General features: G+C 40.9%; 1 protein-coding gene across 2 annotated transcripts in view; it reads right to left on the reverse strand.

Moving 5' to 3' along the window:
- Window positions 1–1,155: 1,155 nt before the first annotated feature.
- NEO1 (neogenin 1) overlaps window positions 1,156–20,192 on the reverse strand; it is a 59,568-nt gene continuing 40,531 nt past the window's right edge. For both annotated transcript variants that reach the window (XM_032232570.1, XM_032232568.1), the window contains exons 12-28: window positions 19,866–19,915; window positions 19,259–19,403; window positions 18,306–18,416; window positions 17,768–17,962; window positions 17,090–17,185; window positions 15,671–15,846; window positions 15,160–15,298; window positions 14,937–15,044; window positions 13,920–14,114; window positions 10,726–10,794; window positions 10,328–10,472; window positions 9,139–9,377; window positions 8,944–9,036; window positions 7,244–7,402; window positions 6,014–6,271; window positions 4,740–4,876; window positions 1,156–3,094 (exon numbers count right to left, since the gene is read on the reverse strand). In XM_032232570.1, coding sequence (XP_032088461.1) covers window positions 3,011–3,094; window positions 4,740–4,876; window positions 6,014–6,271; window positions 7,244–7,402; window positions 8,944–9,036; window positions 9,139–9,377; window positions 10,328–10,472; window positions 10,726–10,794; window positions 13,920–14,114; window positions 14,937–15,044; window positions 15,160–15,298; window positions 15,671–15,846; window positions 17,090–17,185; window positions 17,768–17,962; window positions 18,306–18,416; window positions 19,259–19,403; window positions 19,866–19,915 — 2,399 coding nt within the window. In that variant the 3' untranslated portion in view covers window positions 1,156–3,010. The remainder of the gene's footprint in view (window positions 3,095–4,739; window positions 4,877–6,013; window positions 6,272–7,243; window positions 7,403–8,943; window positions 9,037–9,138; window positions 9,378–10,327; window positions 10,473–10,725; window positions 10,795–13,919; window positions 14,115–14,936; window positions 15,045–15,159; window positions 15,299–15,670; window positions 15,847–17,089; window positions 17,186–17,767; window positions 17,963–18,305; window positions 18,417–19,258; window positions 19,404–19,865; window positions 19,916–20,192) is intronic.

The following is a 20,192-nucleotide window of genomic DNA, read 5'->3' on the forward strand; positions in this document are numbered from 1 at the left end:
CAGAAAATGTGGGTGTTTTAACATCCTCTTTTAACATCTTCTAATGAGGCAAAAGGAGTCTTTAAAAAGATGTTTCTGGTTTATGAAGGTGGGAAAAGGGGGGGGACACCTTTCTTCCTTGTAGGGAAACTGCGCCCCAAATATGCATAGGGAAGACATCTAGATGCAGGTCAAGGCGTGAAACTTTCCACTGCTCGGATTTAATTAAAAGCTGGTCACCCTTTTTTAATTATTATGAATTGCTTCACCTCCAAGTAAAGTGGAGGATTGCATTAACTCATTAGAATGAAAAGACGTGGTAGGCAGAAATTTACACCCTAACCGTAAACAGCGTGAATTGTTAATGTTGGAAGACAGAGCACTGAGTAAGGTGGTCTACTTTTTGAGTTTTCATGGCACTTCTTATACAATTGCAAAAAACATTCTTTTAAAAAATAGATGGCTTGTTTGGATTCAGCGTGGCAGTTAAGGTTCATGCTAAAGAGGGGCTAATTAGAATGAATCAAGTTTCAGCTCATCGGTGCAAACGAAGGCTGAGTTGGAAGGGAAGGAAGGAAGGAAGACGGTGTGGGGGGAAAATGATAAATGGGACAGACAGAAAGGCGGAGAAAGGGTGATGTAGCTCTCTTCTTATCTGCTCCTAAAAATAATATCTTCTCTGTACAATTGGAGATAACATAAGCCAAGGGACTCTAAACTTGAATTGCTAGCAACATGCAATCCAAGTTTTGATCATATAGGAAATTAAAAGAACTTACAACATCTCTGACTGATCCCATCCTATCATAATCTTGTTATCACTGGGTTTGCAACAACAGCAATAGCACTTAGACTTATATACCGCTTCACGAGACTTTACAGGCCTCTCTCTAAGCGGTTTACAGAGTCAGCATATTGCCGCCAACAATTTGGATTCTCATTTTACCGACCTTGGAAGGATGGAAGGCTGAGTCAACCATGAGCCGGTCAGGATCGAATTGCTGGCAGTGGGCAGAGTTAGGCTGCAATGCTGCATTTTAAACCACTGCACCAGCATGGCTCCAGTATCACTTGGACCAATTATGTTGGTTGCAATAAAAAGATAATCCAAGCCTCCCATTTTTCAATCGCTTTTAAAGCCAGCATGAGATAACCAATGCTATGTTTTTTTAAAAAAAAAAAACAAATATTATTTTCTTAGCATGTTTATCATAGATGATGACAGAGAACAGTATGATTATGGGCAGCAAACACAAAAAGAAAATGTAATTTTACCAGTTTATTAGGAATTTATTTATCTCTCCCAATACACCCCCTTCTTCTACCGGCTCGGGCAACACCTGAGTCACAAACACACACACCTATGTCCCCCCCCCCCACCTTTCCTGCAAACTTAATTTGTTTTGATTGTGGTTCAACACTGGAAGTATTCCCCAAAACCTTGAAGATGATCTAACAGCTACATAGTTTTATTCCAGATACGTTAGCATACAATGATCAAACATAAACTATGTCTGAGCCATAGCTTATGTCTGATCATTGCATGCTAAAGTATCTGGGATAAAACTCCCACTTCAACGCAAATATCCAGAAGGACACAGCTTTGAAATCAAACATTCAAACAAGAAGAGCTGTGTTGCTAAGACGCATTGTGGTAACTGAACTTAAAAGGACCCAACATTTATGAGAGGGTTTTGCTCAACGCAACGTCCTCTGCAATTGGCAAGAAACAGGCTAAAGCCAAGAGCTCCAACTTTGGCAACTTTGAAGGTTTGTGGACTTGACGTCCACAAGCCTTGAAGTCGCCAAGGTTGGACGCCCCTGGACTAAAGGATGAATTTACAAAGGAGACCGACAAAAGCCTTCATTCTATTTTTTACAATTCCCTTTGATGAATTGCGGCTGGTTGACACCATGTCTTTGGAGCCACTTTCTGTTTTGGCAAGGCCTTGGACGGACGGAGGTAATGACAAAAGTGAATCATTGCAGGTAAGAGTTAACATCACGGCCATCCTTCAGATTACTGTGTGACTTTTTTTTCCAAGTCACTGTGATCAGGGAAGTTACTCGTAATAATAATAATAATTTATTTAAGTCACAACCGGGCATATTGCAAGGGATGGCTTATATGAGCCTGAAGGATAGAGCTGTGTTGCATTGCATTGTCCAATGAAGCTTCCTACCACTCTGTGGCTCCCAGCCCAAGGCTTACTTATTCTACTCCTCCTGCACTGAAAACGCTCAAAATAAAAATTAAGAAAAGTTTGCTCCGTGTTACATTTCTAGTTAACCTCACAGTGATGGGAAAGGATCTAATCAGGCTTTTTGAATTATTATTATAATATAAAAATAAAAAAAAGCTTACAAAAAGCAATGCAGCATATCCCAAGGCCATGGATTACAACTGCTGGAAGGTGACAGAATGATACAAGCTTTAGAAAAGAAAAGAAAAGAGAAGAAAAGAAAAGAAAGAAATCCGAACGAAGAAATGAACGGAACAATCCACACTGGCAATGAATTCCCGTATACACAATAGAACAAGCAATCGGACATCCGTCTAGGCTTTGGGGGAAACAACACAATTTTTTTTTTCTGTCAGGTTACACTTTTTAATAAAAAAAAAAGATACAATAAAATAAAAACACTCAAATAAAATTGTACATAAATGTGAATGTCCAACACTGAAAAAGCAGGGAAGGTTGCAGCACCGGGACAAAAGCTGCCTCCGATGAATGCGAAGTTTGTCTGGATGCTGGATTTCATCAGCCTGAGACGTCGCCCCACTCCTGGTTCATATCGGCATCAGCAGCGCAGCGAGGAGCGGAAATCCCAACAACCTCCAAAGAGGTTCATTTCAGGCCAATGAACTAGAAGAGCCATTTGGTTCACCGGAAGGGGCCCCCGGTGGTGCTGCAGCAGCCGGTTGGCAGGTCTCTTTCTGTGCTGTCCCCTAGTCTTTTATACATTTCCTTGTGCTCCAAGGCGAAGTCCCAAGGCCTGCGGGTCTGGAGTCATTCCTTGGGGAAGGCGATCACGCTGTGGTGATGGCGTTAAGGTCCTTCATTAGTCCTTCCAGGTGGGCCATCTCTTTGGTGAGTTCATCCGGTTCGTAATTCTGCAGGAGATTTAATAGGGTTATTGGGCTAGATGAGCTGCCTTGGGTGGGAAAGAGGAAGGAGGATAGCGGCCAAAGAGCAATAGCAACTAGACTTATATATCGCTTCAGTGCTTTACAGCACTCGCCAAGCGGTTTACAGTGTCAACAATCTAGGTCCTTTTACCGACTGTCAAGTGCCAGGGAAATCAGAAGATCCAGGCAGTTCAAATGCTTAAGCTCTCTACAAGAATCTGAACCACTAATGGCCAAAGCAAATTGGCGGTAGATAAGAGATAAAAGAATTCAAGGTGGACTGAACCTTGATCTTTTGTAGGCACAAAGGAACTCAGGACTGATGGCACATTTGTCCCCTCCTCCCTCGGGCTCAGTCTGGTCATCTCCTACATTGACCATCTTAAGGCTGTCAGGATCAAACTCCTGGCTGTGGGCAGACCTAGCCCTCAATACTGCATGCTAAGCACTGTGCCACCTTTCCAATGCTTATAAGGTAGGACTGGGCAGTCAAGCAAGATTGCTCAGCAGTTGTTGCTGCCAAAATGGGCCCATTCCAATTTTCGTTTTGTAGGGAGAGATGAAAGTGGTGGTGGCAGCAGCAGCTCCAGAACACGTCACATAAATGAGATCATAAACGATGAACCGAGAGCAAAAGTGACGGGAGAGGAGAAGACAAGCAGGCAACTTTCCTGCACCCACGACGATAATAGTTATGAAGCAACGATTCACATTTAATGGCCTCTCCAAATGTTGCTATTATATGGAAAGGCTGCAACCAAGCCCATTTAACTGGTGCTTTGGAAGGCTTAGCAATGCTACTTCAGATCTTTGAAACTCGGCATTAGCCAAAAGGGAACAGCTATTGAAGGGCAGAAATGCCTCATAATGGATGAACCAAAGATGGGGGCAATTTAACAACAGAGCACCTCATAAATGCTTAATATATCCTGCAGTTAATTGCCATTGGCTTTTCAAAAGCTTGGGCTGCAATGTTGTGATCCAAAGGTACTTTCCTAGGGGCCAAAGGATGGCTTGGTTTTCCCCAAGGTCAGAGGAGGACAGTCTACGATTGGACAGAAACCCAACACTGGATTCCCGCTCGCACCAAGGTTGATGGCTTTTAAGAGCGGTGATCCCCAGCTTCAGTTAGAAAGGACACTGATTGCCCCACTGATTGCCAGGAGAGATGGATCAGGAAGCGCTTCAGACTGGAGAAACCGTTTCCATAAAACTTGACCAGCTTATACGGGTTCTCCTCGACTTACGACCTTTTGTGCAGCAACCATTCAGAGTTAGAGCAGCACTGAAAAAAAAAACTTATGACAAGCATTTGCGATCTTCCCGGCTGGCTGGCTTTTGACAAGCAATTCAATGGGGGAAGCTAGCTTTGCTTAACGACGGTGTGGTTCACTGAACAGCTGAAGTGATTTGCTTAATAAACGTGCCAAAAAGGTTGTAAAATTGGATGTTACTCACTTAACAACCTCCTTGCTTAGCAATGGAAATTCTGGTCCCACTTGTGTTTTGTAATTCGAGAACTATCTGTATTTGGTCGATTTTCTTTCTGCTTACACTGTGCAGTGGAAGGGCTTCATTACTATTATTTTTACATTTATGTACATTTATTGTTACATTTAAGCCCACTTACACTTTCTGTGTCTTCAAGCATTCTTGTGGTTTCCTGCACTTCAGGGGCACTCGGGACTACCACTGGCATTGGAGGCCGAGTCCTTCCCAGAGTTCCAATCGATGCTGTCTTCACTGAATGAACTGGATGGCTAGAAGCTTGACACAATTATAATCATGGTCAGTCTTTTAATTGGCAAACGTATATCATGGCATGTTGATAACAAACCAGGGTTGTTGCTATTTAAATACAGTTAGATGCAAAGCAAATTCTTTTCAGGTTTTGATTCTGTGCCAAGTCTAGCCCACAGCCAGAAAACTACACATCAATGAAAACTATTATAATTGAAATTCGGAACTGAGAAACCAAAATTAAAAACTGTTATTTACAAGCCCGGAATGAAGATAAGCCACAGAGGCCCTAAGGATAACACTGGGAAAGCAGCTATATATGATACTAGATTTCATGGGTGTTTTGCAGGGAACTTCATTTGGGAGTATGACCTTTCCAGAGAAAGTCAAAGATGGCACCTGTGGCATCATAATCCAAACCCCTCCCCTTTTGTATACACATCAATGAGCCATAGGTATACACAAGGATGGTGTTTCAATTGCAATGCCACAAGCATCAACTTCTTTGCTTTAATGAACCTGCTTGGCTGCTGGGAAGGAAGAACAGGAACCACTTAACAGCCATAGCATGTACTTTTATATCGCTTCCCGGTGCTTTACGGTTCTCTCCAAGCGCTTTACAATATCACCCTACTGCCCCCAACAATCTGGATTCTCATTTTACCGACCTCAAAAGGATGGCAGGCTGAGTCAACCTTAAGCCAGTCAAGATCAAACTCCTGGCTGTAAGCAGAGTTTGCCTGCAATACTGCATTTTAACCACTATACCACCACATATCTCTGTAAGCTGACCTTCTAGAACAAGGGGGTCACTTGTGATGACATATTATCATCATGTGACATATCACAACTTTTTTCCTATTCACTGAAATGGGGGTGGATGTGACCAGTGTGTGACAGATCCAGGCCGCGGGCTGTGAGTTTGACACCCCTGTTCTAGAGTAATTGTGATTTCTGTTGCAAAAACCTCAAAGAAGCTGTGACAATTGCCTGTAGATCAGCGTTTTTCACATTTGGCAACTTTTGAGGTGTGAGGACTTCAACTCCATACATGCTGGCTGGGGAATTCGGGGAGTTTAAAAAAAGAAAACGCAAAAGACCCAAAAGATCACGTTATCGCTCACCTCCCTCCCCTCCATTCAACTTTCATTCTCCCGTTCTCACCTTGCTGTGATAATAAAGGTGTGCTTGGCAAGGCAGGGTCGTAGGTGCTGCCAGTGGGTGGGACGGCTGGCACAGCAAAGCTCTTCAGAGGATGAGAGGGGCGGACATGGGCAGTGGGCAGGTTCTGGCTTGTCTCCTCTTCCTGGGCGCTGGGCAGGTAGGATGCTGAAGCACTCTCTGGCTCTTGGTGGTCGGCACAACATGCCTGAGATGACGAGGCTGGCATGGTATCTGTGCTAGGCGTATTTCGAACAGATTCTGGAGATGAGGGAAGGGAACGAGTGGTTAGCTTTAACTTTTCAACCTAATGCTCAGAATCTCCCTGAAAATGCCAGGCGCCTTCAATGGCATTAGTTGGGTCACAAACTCTCTTTGGTTCCAAAGGAGGCCAACAAACTGAGAGAATGAGAAAGTCATCCCAAAGTTCACTTAGTTAGCACTTACACGTAACTCTACATTGCTGCTAAAGTTTTATGCTTTCTATTTAGGCTCTATAAAGAGTTAATTTGTTTTTTTAAAAAAGCATGTGATCCCATCATTTAATCAAAACAAAACAAAACAATGTATTCAGCTTTCTAAATCACCACTGAATTTGCTCTCTGATTCATCCTTTAGTGATCTGTCTGGAGATTTCTTAGTTGCCTATCTTTCAAGTGGTTTTTATTAAATGCTAGGTATAGATACCTCTAAGCTGTTAGTATTTCCATATTCGATGCAAAAATGGGTTCCTCTTGATGTTGGAAATTAAATCAGAAGCTACTAGCACTGTACAATTAAATAAGGGAGTATTCTCACTTCAGAGTCATTATTTGCAGCTTTAATAATACAGAAAGCAAATTATGCAAATCAAAATTCTCAACAGAGAAACCGAATTACCATCAGATCCAAGATTAAATAAAATTCTAAACACTTAAATGTGTCATTCACGAAACACACAGAAAGGGCAACCTTATTCTCAGGGCTTAGAGAGTCTAGAGGTCTAGTGTGACTCCAACAGAACAAAGTGCAGCAAAACAAATCCATCCACAATGTGTGCTATTAGCAAAAGGAAGAAAGGAACACACAATTAGGTCCAATCAGCAAATACAACCTTCTGAATTCTGTAGATTTGGGCTAGAGACAGCCACCCAAAACATGTTGTTTGATATTTGCAATTAGATCACATGAGGCTCTGGCCCTCATGGTTCTTTTGCCAATGGTGGACCTCCAAAAACGGATCGTTCTTCTCACCTGTGGAATTAGCCCTGTCTGAATGGGATACAGATGTGCCAACTGGCCATAGGTTTGCCTGATGATGGAGATAGTTGCAGGTTGGAGAAGCGAGGTTGCCGGAGTGGAAATGATGGTGAGGGTTATCAAGGGAATGGATGGGATGAGCACTAACCACAGCTGCGAATGAACATAAGACAGAAAAAAAAAGCTTAACACAAGACCAACCGGCATGCAGGCCGAAGTGAAGGCCCCCCCCACTTCATAAATGATGAACCTGCAATGTATTTTGTAATGAATAGTTTTGATATACTGCAGACTGGAATAAAATAAAGGGTGTAGCTTGCAACAAACTCGGTCACTGAACCATTCTCATGCTGTTGGTTCTGTTATTCTATGCCAGCCTTTGGCCATAATAAAGTTTAGTTTTCCAGTAAAAAGAACCATACACAACTGCATTAACAGAACTCTATGATAGGAAGAAATAATGTCTGAAAAGGAAGCAATGTTATTGATCTCCCTTCATTAAGATTGAGGAAAAAAGCAACGGGAAAGGATTGGTAAAATTATGAAGGATTTCAAACATCTCATCTTAGTATGATGAACATTTTTGGGCACTATGGGTGAGAAAATAACTCTGTAATATATTCCCACCCTTACCAATCCACGTTAGTTTGAATATTACACATAAAAATGGTTCACCTTTATGATGGGAAGCATGGCATTTGGATTTTTATCACCGTCAGTGTTTCTGAAATACCTTTTAGATCACAGTGATTAATTAGTTATAGGCATCTTCTCCTTGCCTCAATTTCTCAAAATATTTTTCTTAACTCTTTCACCACCCTGAGTGGGGAACGCCATCAAGCAAAAACTTGTTCTCTTCCTCACCTCCAATCTTGTAACCTTCACAGCCCAAAAACATGTGTTTCTCTCTAGCTCTTTCCCAGCTCTTTCAAAGAAAAAATAAACCCATCTAAAATCTTTTGCAATTTCACAACACACAAATTAGTATGGCCTCACCGTAATAACGTCATTTACGATAAACGGAGGACCTCGACCCACTCTGCTGAAAGGAAAACTCTTTTCTTCAGCTCCTTCTACTACTTGTGTACATGATTTGTAATAGGTATTAGCAGGATTTGGCTAATTTACAAATGCAAGCTGGCACTGATTTCTATGGTTCTGGCATTTATCTAGCCTATAATACCTAAATAGATTAAATTGATAGAACCCTCAATTGCACACGACATCTATTGGACCTGCCATACATAAACGACGGCTGTGCAAATTCCCATTTAGCTGGCAATGTTTGTTGTTTAAATCCACTAGGCTTGTCATTAGCATATCGCTATGGAGATCCAGAAACTACAACCCTGTTCTAAGGTGAAAAGTCCAAGGCCATCCATTGCTTGGCGTAAGTCTAACCTATGATATAATACAGGCAATTCTGCTCAGAATATCTGCATGACACACAGGACAGGCAGGGCAAATTTATTGCTGCTGCCAGGATGAATCTACAAAAACAGAGAGGGCCTGGGGTTGAAGTCAATGTCAAAGGGAAATGTAAACAGGCTATTTAGCCAGAGGTTTATTTCGTGCTCTTGAGGCTAAGCCCATTGGACTATTGCTTTAAATGAACTGCAAGATAATCTTATATGGATGAGATGGAACCAGAAATGTTGGATTTAATCAAGGTGGCTTTGGGAAGCTAGACTTACGTTGAGGAGGTTGAGAATCAAACGGCATCATCATCTTTGGCCGCATCCCTCTTCTTCCGGCGAGGGTGGACATGCTGTCCTCCGACTCATGCCCTGGATTCAGAAGAACAGAAGTCAGGTTCCGCTTGTCTTTCTGTCCACGTTAGGAAAGAACCACAGGATTCAGCAGTGAAGCTAACAATGGTGTCATCTCACCTCTGTAGGAGTTTCGCCTCTGATGAATATTGCTGTCCATAGAGTTGTCAACGGGGGTGATGTCTTGGGAATTACGAGGGATCGGGGTGTCGGTCATGATTGGATTGGGATCTGGAGATTTATCAATAGGCTTCAGCTCCAGCCTCTCGTGATGGATCCAAAGATCCGGTGGCTTGACGTCCTTGGAATTGCCTTTGTATTTATGAGACCCATTCACAGTTTTACAAGCAGCTCGTTTTCTTTAAAAGGAAAAAAAACAAAACAAATCACTCATACAATTTTCCTGCAAGAGTATCTTTGTGAACAATAACGCTGCCCAGTAGTATGTTTTGTGAAGGTCTTTGGTGCTCTCCGAGCTGGATTGTTTTCTTGCAGATGTTTCATTATCCAAACTAAGTATCATCATCAGTGAAAGCAACCCAGCTCAGAGAGCACCAAAGATCCCTCATTTCAACCTTGAGCTACAAATATTCTCCTTTTATTAGTCTGTTTTCTATTGTGCATGCAGGATCTTCGCTCTTTCTTTCCAAGGGCTCATCCAAAAACAGTGGGAAGTGTCCTTGTGTATCTTATTGGATGCCAAAATCCATTCCGTACCACCAACGTTTTCACCTCTCAAGCTCTGAGAAGCAGCCTGAAGGCAAACAGCTACTCTTTTCACTTCTGCTGACTTCTAAATACTGAGAACTGTCCTGCCACTAGCTGTTGTATATCCTGTAGCAATGAAAATCACCTCATCCACACTTCATGCAGAAGGGGAAGGAAGAAGCCATGGAGATGACCTTGGAGAAGTCATCCAGAAGCCCTTAAGACCGCAAGATTTTTGTCACTATCGCCAATCTCAATAGCAGCTCAGAGCAGCTAAAAAAAAACCCGAAATATGGTTCTGAAATGGTTTCAGCTATACTGCATCTGAACCATTAACAACTATTATTATGTGTTAACTGAATACATTAGTTCACCCTCCAACACTGTTCATGTTATAGAATCAGAGAAGTCTATTAAACTGGCACAGAATCTTTATGTGAGACAGCCCTAAAATTTAAGTCCAAAGCTATTGAGCCTTTTAGTTTGCCTTCATTGTAAATCACACCCGTATCCCTGAAACCAGCAGAAAGACAGACAGACAGACAGACAGACAGACTGACAGACAGACAGATGCACACACACACCGCTCAGGGCAACTTACTTCTTCTGGTGAGAGGTGGTCCTTCGAGTGCAAAATACAGCAACAATCACCACAACCACAATGGTTATCACTCCCACAGACACAATGATGATCAGAAGCATATTGTATTCTAGCGGGGAGGGGCTGCCATGAGGGCTGTTGCTTCCTAAGAAAGAACACAAAAATTATCCGAAATGATTTTTTTAGAGCTGTAATTTGAATTGGAATGAAAGAACTGAAAATTATTGCTTAAGCTAAGTAAAAATCCATGTTATGTGAGAGATACGGCCTCCCTTGTTGGGAATTTCAACTGACTTTTTCCTGTAATAAGCCTTTGACATTGACCTGCAAAACACACGCTATTGTAACATGAATTATTTCAAGCTCTTGGCTCTCAACAGAGATGAGAAGATACTTACCACTGATGGGAGTTTTATAATCTGTTCCAACATCCACTGGTCGATTTCCTTTTCCTGCAGTTCCCGATGCTGGAAAATAAAATTTTAACTGTGTTAAGGCTTTTGACGATCTCATCTTGTTCACTTGTTCAAAAATATAATACATTTTCCTTTTGGTTTTACACAGGTCACTGATGGGCAATTTGTGGCTCTCCGGCACCTACTCAGCTTGAGATTACATTGCCCCAAATATTTTATAGTGGAAAATCTTTACTGTATTTTCCAAAAGTAAAAGATAGGAATGGGAACAGGAGGGTTCTAATAGGCCAACCACCCTCTGTAATAAAAAAGAGCCCTCCCTTTCAAAAACATTGACCCTAAATTGTGCCAGAGAATTTAAGACCACTTTGTTGAAGAATTTTAGTAGGAAAATTTGGACTCTTGGGGGGGGGGGGGGAGAGTTAAAGGAGGAAATAGGAACAATTTGATTCTCATAATACTTTTATTTCTATCCCCACTGTTAAAACCCTCAAAGAAAAAAACCCCACCTCTCAAATACATCTTAAAGGAGTTAATTGCACTCCTTTTTGTGATCTCATCAACCAACAGGATGGTCTCTGAAGCCCTCTAAAGAGGCTGAGTTTTTGTCTGACCTCCAGGATAGATGCATTCTCCAAGTACACCCACATACAGACATACACAGAGAGAGACTGCAGAACATATTTAAAAATGTCAAACCAATTATATTAACAGCTAGACTATACCTCTGTAATCACGGATATGCAAAACATAACGTAGTAGCCTAAATCTTTTCTGATAACAAGACAAAATGTAATTTTCCATCCATGTAAGAACTTTGTCTTTTTTTTTCCTAATTCCCTGTCCCCCATTTCTGAACAGCTGGAGCCTAATGCTTATCTTACAAGAGCTCATACTCAATCACTGATATGGCAGGTATTTTCAAGACATATTAAATCCGGAAGGGAAGTGGGCACATTATGATTATCCCCCGGCTTAATCCTTTCTAACAAAGCCCAGATCACATGTAGGGATCTCTACAACCGATGTAACATTCAGTTCTTGACAAATTCCAGTTGATAGATGTTCCTGTCCATTGGGGGCTGATAAGAGGTAAATGCAGGGAGAGAGTCACTTCAAAGAGAATACAAGGCCGGATGAATGCAATCGTTCTTTGCCACCGATGGGCTTTTTCTTCTTCTTCTTCTTGCTTTCATTTATTTAAGGCTATTGTATGTTGATTCTGGTTTCTGATTACTGTATGCATACAAATCCTTATTTATTTATATGTAAATCATTTTCGCAACGTATTTTCAGACCTTCTAACAAATAAAGGAATACTATAAAAGTAAAAAATAAATAAAACTAGAAGATTAAAAAGTCAAAAACCTACCCATTAAATGGACTATTTTCATTTTTAAAAAGAGTGAAATGTACTGGCATACAGAGAATTTAAAAAGTCATTGTGCAGTTTTAATTTGCAACTATTTCACTTCTAGATTTAAAAAAACCCAGCATACGTTCCAAATCTACACTTTGCCAAAAGAAACCCCGGCTTTTGAGGTTCTAAAATTTCACAAGACTACTGTCATTTAGTAGCTCAAGAAGAAGAGTAATACTCATAGAAGACAGCACGACACATAAAGCACATCTATTGGTTTACCTTGATCATTAGACATTTTATCTGATGATTCCGCTACCAAGGGAAGCAGAGGGGAAAAAGCACACAAGAGACCAAAAATCACTGACATGGAAACAATAATCTCTGAAAACGGGAAAGGAAACTCATACTGGAGGCTATGAAACTCAAATGGACACAACTAAAGCGTCCTCGACTATTGACTGCTCACTTAGTGACTGTTCAAAATTCTGACAGGCTTCCCTGGAATATCCAAACTCATAGTTCTCATAGGCCATGATTGCATTTTCCAACAGTTTTGCTGGAAACCGGCTTTTGGTAATGACTGCTGTAAAAAAGATTGTAAAATCAGGTGGGTCACAGAGGTTGACACAATGTATAACCAGCCCTTGAGGACTATCTGGACTTCCACTGGCAAAGTAGGTGAGCAGCTTTCACCCAATGACAAAACCCTTTGCAAGGCCCAAAGAGCTTCTCAAACCTTTACCTTTAAAGCCCTACATGGCTCAGGACCAGCGTATCTGCGAGTCCACCTACTGCCACACACCTCCCAACGGCCGATAAGACCCCACAGGGTGGGCCTCCTTCGGATGCCGTCAGCCAGACAATGTCGGCTGGCGGGCCCCTGAGGAGAGCCTTCTCTGTGGCTGCTCCGACTCTGTGGAACCAGCTACCCCCAGGGGTCCGGACCTTACCCACTCTCATGGCCTTCAGAAAAGCTGTTAAAACCTGGCTGTTCCGGCAGGCCTGGGGCTGTTGACCTTATTGCTAAGGTCCTGCCCCGATTAGAAATGTTATGTGCGTTGGGAATTTTTAAATTATTCTTTTATTTTGCTTTTCTTTTTTTTCTTTCTATGTAAGCCGCCCGGAGTCCTCCGGGATTGGGTGGCCTAGAAATTTAACAAATAAATAAATAAATAAACAACCAATTCACACACTTTCCTCAACAGCAAGGAAGGAAAGAGGTGTGAGAAGAAAAGGGGGGGGACTTCTCTTACTGGTTGGTCAGCTTTGACCAACTTTGGTCTGCAATCCAGCTCCCAAAAGATGAATCCTGGGAGAACCCATCATTCAAAGAGACGAGGCAGCCCACCCCTGTGCTAAAGCCTTTCGGAAAGCATTAGCTGCTCTTCAGATCAGCCAGTACATTATCTATATCAGAGAAACTTATTTCCAAACAAAAACATTCTAGGTCACTGCGTTGAGCAAGTTCAGGTAATCAGCAGTTCTTATAATGAGGACAATGCCTGATAAACAATCTGCTTAAATGAATGTAAAATATTGCTTATAACAAAAATGCCCTTTACGTTGATTGCCTATTGGTTTTCACCCTACAAAAATGACCAGAAAAGTTACTATTATTATTGCAAATGTTTTAACAACTGTTTGTTTCCATCTACTGTACTTGGGTCACGGCAAAGTAAAGTCAAAATCCCAGATAGAAAATTACTTTAATTAGAAAAAAAACATCTTATAGCTCCTAGCACCAAGTGAAAACCTTTTCCTCATCAATTGATTGTCTCATATATTAAATTGGAAAAACAGAGCATTTCTTTACCTTTAGGTGTCCTGAACTGTACAGCCTCTGACATGGGGCCCATGCCTTTGGAGTTCCGGGCTTGGATCTTGAAATAATATGCTGTGTCAAGGGTCAGCTCTTGAATCTGATGGGTCAGTCTATTGCCTACCACTGGTTCAATGACCCAGTCGTGTATTTCAGCATTGACATCGGTGTTATAGTAAATTATGTATCCTGCATAACAAAAAAAACAGGAGGGTTCGCCAGTTATGAAGGCATGTTTCCGAGCTCTGAAAAATTCACACGTCTCAAGTTTTCTTGCTATCTCTTCTGCTAAAGAATTAGTGCCATTAGGAAAGTCTGTGTGTGTGTGTGTGAGAGAGAGAGAGAGAGAGAGAGAGAGAGGGAGGGAGAGAGAGGGAGGGAGGGAGGGAGGGAGGGAGGGAGGGAGAGAGAGAGAGAGAGAGAGAGAGAGAGAGAGAGAGAGAGAGAGAGAGAGAGGAGAGAGAAATATGAGGGTGAGACCATCCCTCCCCATCCATTGATTTTCTTTTAGCCCAGGTCTCATCCACGTGTACGCCTTCTTCCAGATGTTGCTTAAACCGGCAGATTTTGAGTGTGTAAGAGTTTGTAAACATATGTAGTAAGGCTGTAGAGTCCTTCCCATTCAATCCCCCAAAGCGGTTCAGAGCACCCAAGGGCACAAATATAGCATCTCTTTGCAACTCCGTCAAGTAGCTGCTCCTTCTCCTACACTGGGCAGCTGCTCTCCACAGCTGTTGTGCAACTCTGCCTGGAGTGGTGGGAAGCTACTTAAGAAGTTGGAGACAAGCACTGCATATGTAAGTCCTTTACATCTTCTCAAGTATCTTTCTGAAATGAAGTCCAAGGCATTTGCACAAACAAGTGACAAATGCGTACACACTGTTGTGTTTGTTGCGGATCTACTGAATTTGCCATAAATATATATATATATTACGCAAATATTGCAATCAATAAAAAGCTGCATCCAATGTCATTAATGTCTTTCTGTATTTTATCCAAAAGACATTTCACCTGTGATTTTGCCATTGGCTTCAGACGGAGGTTGCCAGTTGACGATGATAGTTCTGGGCTTTCCTTCTTTGCTGACCACTGTTACATCTTTTGGTGGAGAAGTTGGAACTGCAAGAAAATTTAAATTAAACTGACACAGAGCTTTAAAGTTTTGCTTTAAAGTTAAAGCAAAAGAAGTGACAACGTAATCCTTTAAAAAAAGGGCATCGCATGTGGCCAATACCTTGCTCAAAAGTAGTGCCATGTGCTGTCATGCTCCAGGTGCTTGATCTTCGGCCTTTAGTCACCATGACAGAGAATTCATATAAAGTGTTGGGTTTTAAGCCAGTGACCAAGAAGCTTAAGGTAGTTGTATTTGCTGTCTATGAAAATTAGAACATAAAAATGTAAAGATTTCATTCCTATGAGCCGAGGTGGCGCAGTGGTTAGAGTGCATTACTGCAGGCTACCTCAGCTGACTGCGAGCTGCAGTTCAGCAGTTCAAATTTCACCAGGCTCAAGGTTGACCCATCCTTCCATCCTTCCGAGGTGGGTAAAATGAGGACCCACATTGTTGGGGGCAAATAGGCTGACTCTGTAAACCGCTTAGAGAGGGCTGTAAAAGCACTGTGAAGCGGGTTATAAGTCTAAGTGCTATTGCTATTCCTGCTCCCTCATGGAAATACACATTGAATCTCTTTTTTTAATTGCAGATGGTTTGGACAAAATTCCTGTAAATCTACCATTTTTCTCACCTTGTACTTTGTGTTTGCAGGAATGTTGGTTTTCCAGCGGACGGTGTAGTAACGGGCATCCGAAACCTTCTGGTTCTTCGGCAGAGAGTTGTCTGCCCAGGTGATACGAATGGTGTCATGGCTCAGGATGGAAGCCTGAACTCCCACGGGTGGCATCATGGGGGAGGGGTCTGGCACTGGAGTGTATGGAGCATTAACAACAAATAAATCAACTTCAGAAGTGTCTAAAGAATTGAGGGGTAAAATGTGGGGTATTGCAATAAAAAAGAAAGGTGGCGTTATACATGAATAGAAACAAAAGGGTGGAATGCAGGGCAATACAATGAAATGAGAGGTGAGGAGTGGAGAAAAAGAGAGAAAAGCCAGAGTTAATAGGCAACAAGGCACCAGCAAAACAAGTTCTCAGCTATTATTTTGCTTCCTCTTAAAAAAACACAGCATCAGCAGATTCTACAGGACTTAGCATTTAAGTAGGTTATCGAAGATAACAAGGACAATGACTTTCAAATCTTCAGTATTCATTTGAAAAAGTTTACTAAGGATATATACAGTATTATAGTTGCATTGAAACGTTAATTTATTCCAACTGAAAAATCAAGGTAGAATTAGCATCCAAAAGAGGCAGTGATAGAGAAGTACAGTATTAATGCTTAGTATTAAAAGGAAAGTGCATATCTCCAAACTGTATAACAACTACTAGGATCTAGGGGGAAAAAACCCCAACAACCAGTCCAACAATACAAAATCAGTGTTTTCTTTCAAATTACTTATTTTCCAAAGCACCAGAAGGAAGGACAAGAAACAATGGATGGGAACTAATCAAGGAGAGAAGCCACCTGGAATTAAATTTCCTAACAGTGAGAACAATCAACCAGTGGAATGGCTTGCCTTCAGAAGTTGTGGGGGCTTCATCAATGGAGGTTTTAAAGAAGAGATTCGACAGCCACTTGTATCAAATTGTATAGGGACTCCTGCTTGAGCAGGGAGTTGGACTAGAAGACCTCTAAGGTCCAGCTGTATTCTGATTGATCTCTCTACAATGTTTTAAAGTTTTTTTTTTAATCCAACTGGTCATTTAGTTTAAAGAATGATAAAAACAAACAGTGCTGAAAAACATAACATGCTATTGACTGACATATATACCAACATGCTTACAATTATAATACTGTAGATTGGGAAGATCAGCAAACAAATTTAAGAATGTATAATCCATGCTATGGCCAATGTCCCAAATTGAAAGTACGGGTTATAAAGGAAATCAGGAAATCGCTGATCCAGATTTCAAAGTCATTGTTCAGAAGACAGTTCAGCAAATTATCTCTGAACACGGAACAAAGAAACAAGCCACCAGCAAACTACAAACAGTTTGTATTCCAGTATATTTTTTGGCTAAACCATCTAGGCTATTCCCATCTTTACCTGTATAGGCTCTAGTCACTGCACTCTCATAAAGAGGGATTCCTTCACCAACATTGTTATATGCTTTCAAAGTTATCACATAATGGGAACTGGGATCTGAAAAAAAAGTAAGTATATTAATATGTATTAAACACAAAATTTCTTTAGCGCTACAGAAACATCTGTTTTCCGAGATAGTTCAAGATTCATATAAAATGTCCTTAGCTTTATCATATTAACTCAGGCACTACAACAAGAATGGAAGAACATCCATTTTGCTATTATTTCCAAACATCATGAAATCTAGAGTGAATATAGAGAGCAAACACTTTTGATACCAATGAGGACATAAAAAGCAAGCACTTTGATCAGCATTGCTTTTATATTTTATATAGATGAGATTTTATACAGATGAGCTATGGTGGTGCAGTGGTTAGAGCGCAATACTTCAGGCTACTCCTCATGACTGCCGGTGACTGCAATTTGGCAGTTCGAATCCCACCAGGCTCAAGGTTGACTCAGAACTTCCATCCTTCCGAGATGGGTAAAATGAGGACCCAGATTGTTGTGGGGCAAGAGGCTGACTCTGTAAACCGCTTAGAGAGGGCTGTAAAAGCACTGTGAAGCTGTATATAACTCTAAGTGCTATTGCTATATTGTTATTTAGCAAAGTATCAGATTAAAATCTTGTGTAATTACCCAAATTTTCAATAGTGTAGTATCGTTGCTTATAATCCACCTTGATGGTCTGAGCATGGGGACTGCCAACGCCATACCCTATGGCGTAGCCTCTGACCACAACGTTCTGGTTTTCTGGTGGGGTCCAGCTGACAACAATACTGGTTACTAGTGGGCGGACATGCAACGAACTTGGCACTTCTGGAACTCGAGTTTCTAAAAAGAAGAGAACTTATTGTTTAAATATGTTAAGACAAGAAATAATAAAGCTAGAAGATGTATTTAGTTTTAAGAGACGTCACTGAGTTATTTGGATGATTCCATCCGCGCAGTCTCCTTATAGGGGAGATTAGCAGCACAAAACTATAAAATAATTTCTCAGCCTTATAAAGTAGACCAGACTAAGAAGCCAATGCTAATGTCAGGACTACTTTTGCTGACAGAATCTTGCATGTCTGAATGTGCCTCCACCCATCATCCTTTGACGAAGGAATGAAAAGATTTCTGTATTTTCTCATGAAGCTTTCATGATCGTAACACATGTGCTTGGTATCCATACCATCAAGGTCGCTCTCAAATGTTTCTGCTGATATCCAATCCGTAGCTATTCCTGTGCCATTGACTGTTAAGGCAGCCACTCGGAAGCTGTACTCGGTCCCTCGTTCCAAACCTAGTATAGAACACATCATACTGAAATACAATATTCAATATTAATTGCAAGCAAACTTCCTGCTTCTGATTAGAATAGCAATAGTTCCATTATCCTGTTTCTTCAAAGTGCCCCAATGAGTATCTTCAAGTGATTATTATTTCAAAGTTATAGTTTGAGTCACGGCTGACACAGATCTAGTTAAACAAATACTTTATGTTTTGGCCTTTCATCTTCCTGATGGTTGCTGGAGCATAACCCACAGCTAAGCAGGACAAATCAACAACGTTTGCTGTAAGACTCCAAGAGATTCAGTTGACAGAAATTACTATCTGTTAAGCATGAGAGGACCGACACACTGCAATGACCTTTCCTGTGTGTTGGTGGCAAAGGAATATGTAATTTTCTTTCAGCAAATAGAAGAACTAAGAGTTTCAACTGATTTACTCGTTTTATTTATTTCCACAGCGGGTGGTCTTAACATTTTCTATAAAAACAAAACACCTAGACAAAGGCATAACAAATCAATTTAAAATGTGAATTAAAATACTCTTATCCGATGAATCTGATTTATGGGGACATTACTAGATGGGTGAGCCCTTATTTCAAGGACAGAGAAAGCAGAACTAAAGAGAGGCTTCCTGAGAAATAAGAATCACCTGCCAATCTTTAGGATGGCTTGACTGAAAAAGCAGAATCTGTGATAATCCCACAAACTAAAACTAAGAAGACTTCCCAGAGCAAAAGAAATATTACAAGGACAAGAGGAGGTTATTTTTATAATAGACCTTTTTCTTTTCCTAAAATAAGAAGCTTGCAGTTAGTTTAGGTTATTATTAGATTGGGAATTCCAACTTATTCACCTTCAATCATCTGTGAAAGTTGTGTCCCCACAATGATTTCGGTGACATCACTTTTGCGAATCACTTTTCGGTACCGAATCTTATAGCCAGTAATTTGCCCATTATGTGTTCCTGTGGGAGGAGGCTGCCAATGCATCACAATGCTCTGTGGGAAGTTAAGCAGCATTATCAATCATATTCTCTAAATTAAATTAGGCTAATTGGCATGCTTCATTAATCTCCATTATACTGGTCCAAGAAATAATTTACACATACTTAGAAATATTATATATGAACTTAATATCTCTGACATTAAAATTATGTACCTGGAAATAGCCCAACCGTGTAACTTGCAAATAATATTGTATGTATATAAGTGTCAATAATTTCCACAAGGTACTTTGAAACATTAACGTGACTCTTCACCATTGGGGAATCTTCACTATTTGCACACTGGGCTAGTACGGTTAATGTTTACTGCAGCTTTTAAGCATGCAAATTGAGAATTTATCAAGTCGTCGTCCCATTTTGGGGGGAGTTTATAAACTATAGTGGATTCATCATATATTCAAGTTCTAAGGAAGAAAATCAGATGCTTCATCCATGTCTAAAGAGAGAAGTATCTTACCTTGGAGTTTTGCACTTCTAATGTTAGATTCTGGGGTGCAGCACTGGGAACTAGAAACATTAAAAGAAGTTATTCAAATATGGTTCAAAATTGAACATTGCTCAGGGAGCACCCTATCCCCAGTGTAAATTAAAAATGAATTATAGCTCTTCCAGTTTAAAAGCAAGTGGATTTTATCATGATCTCCCAATTTCACTGAATGTTTATCTCTGTGTGTAAATTTTCAGAGTAATATCTACAAAGATTTGCCAAGATAATGTCTTATGTTGATAGAAGCAAAGATATATGTGTACACCCGGAGGGGGGGGGGGGAGAGTCTCTCTTAAG

This window comes from Thamnophis elegans, chromosome 16 (assembly GCF_009769535.1).
Source record: "Thamnophis elegans isolate rThaEle1 chromosome 16, rThaEle1.pri, whole genome shotgun sequence".
NCBI classification, from domain to species: Eukaryota; Metazoa; Chordata; class Lepidosauria; order Squamata; family Colubridae; genus Thamnophis; species Thamnophis elegans.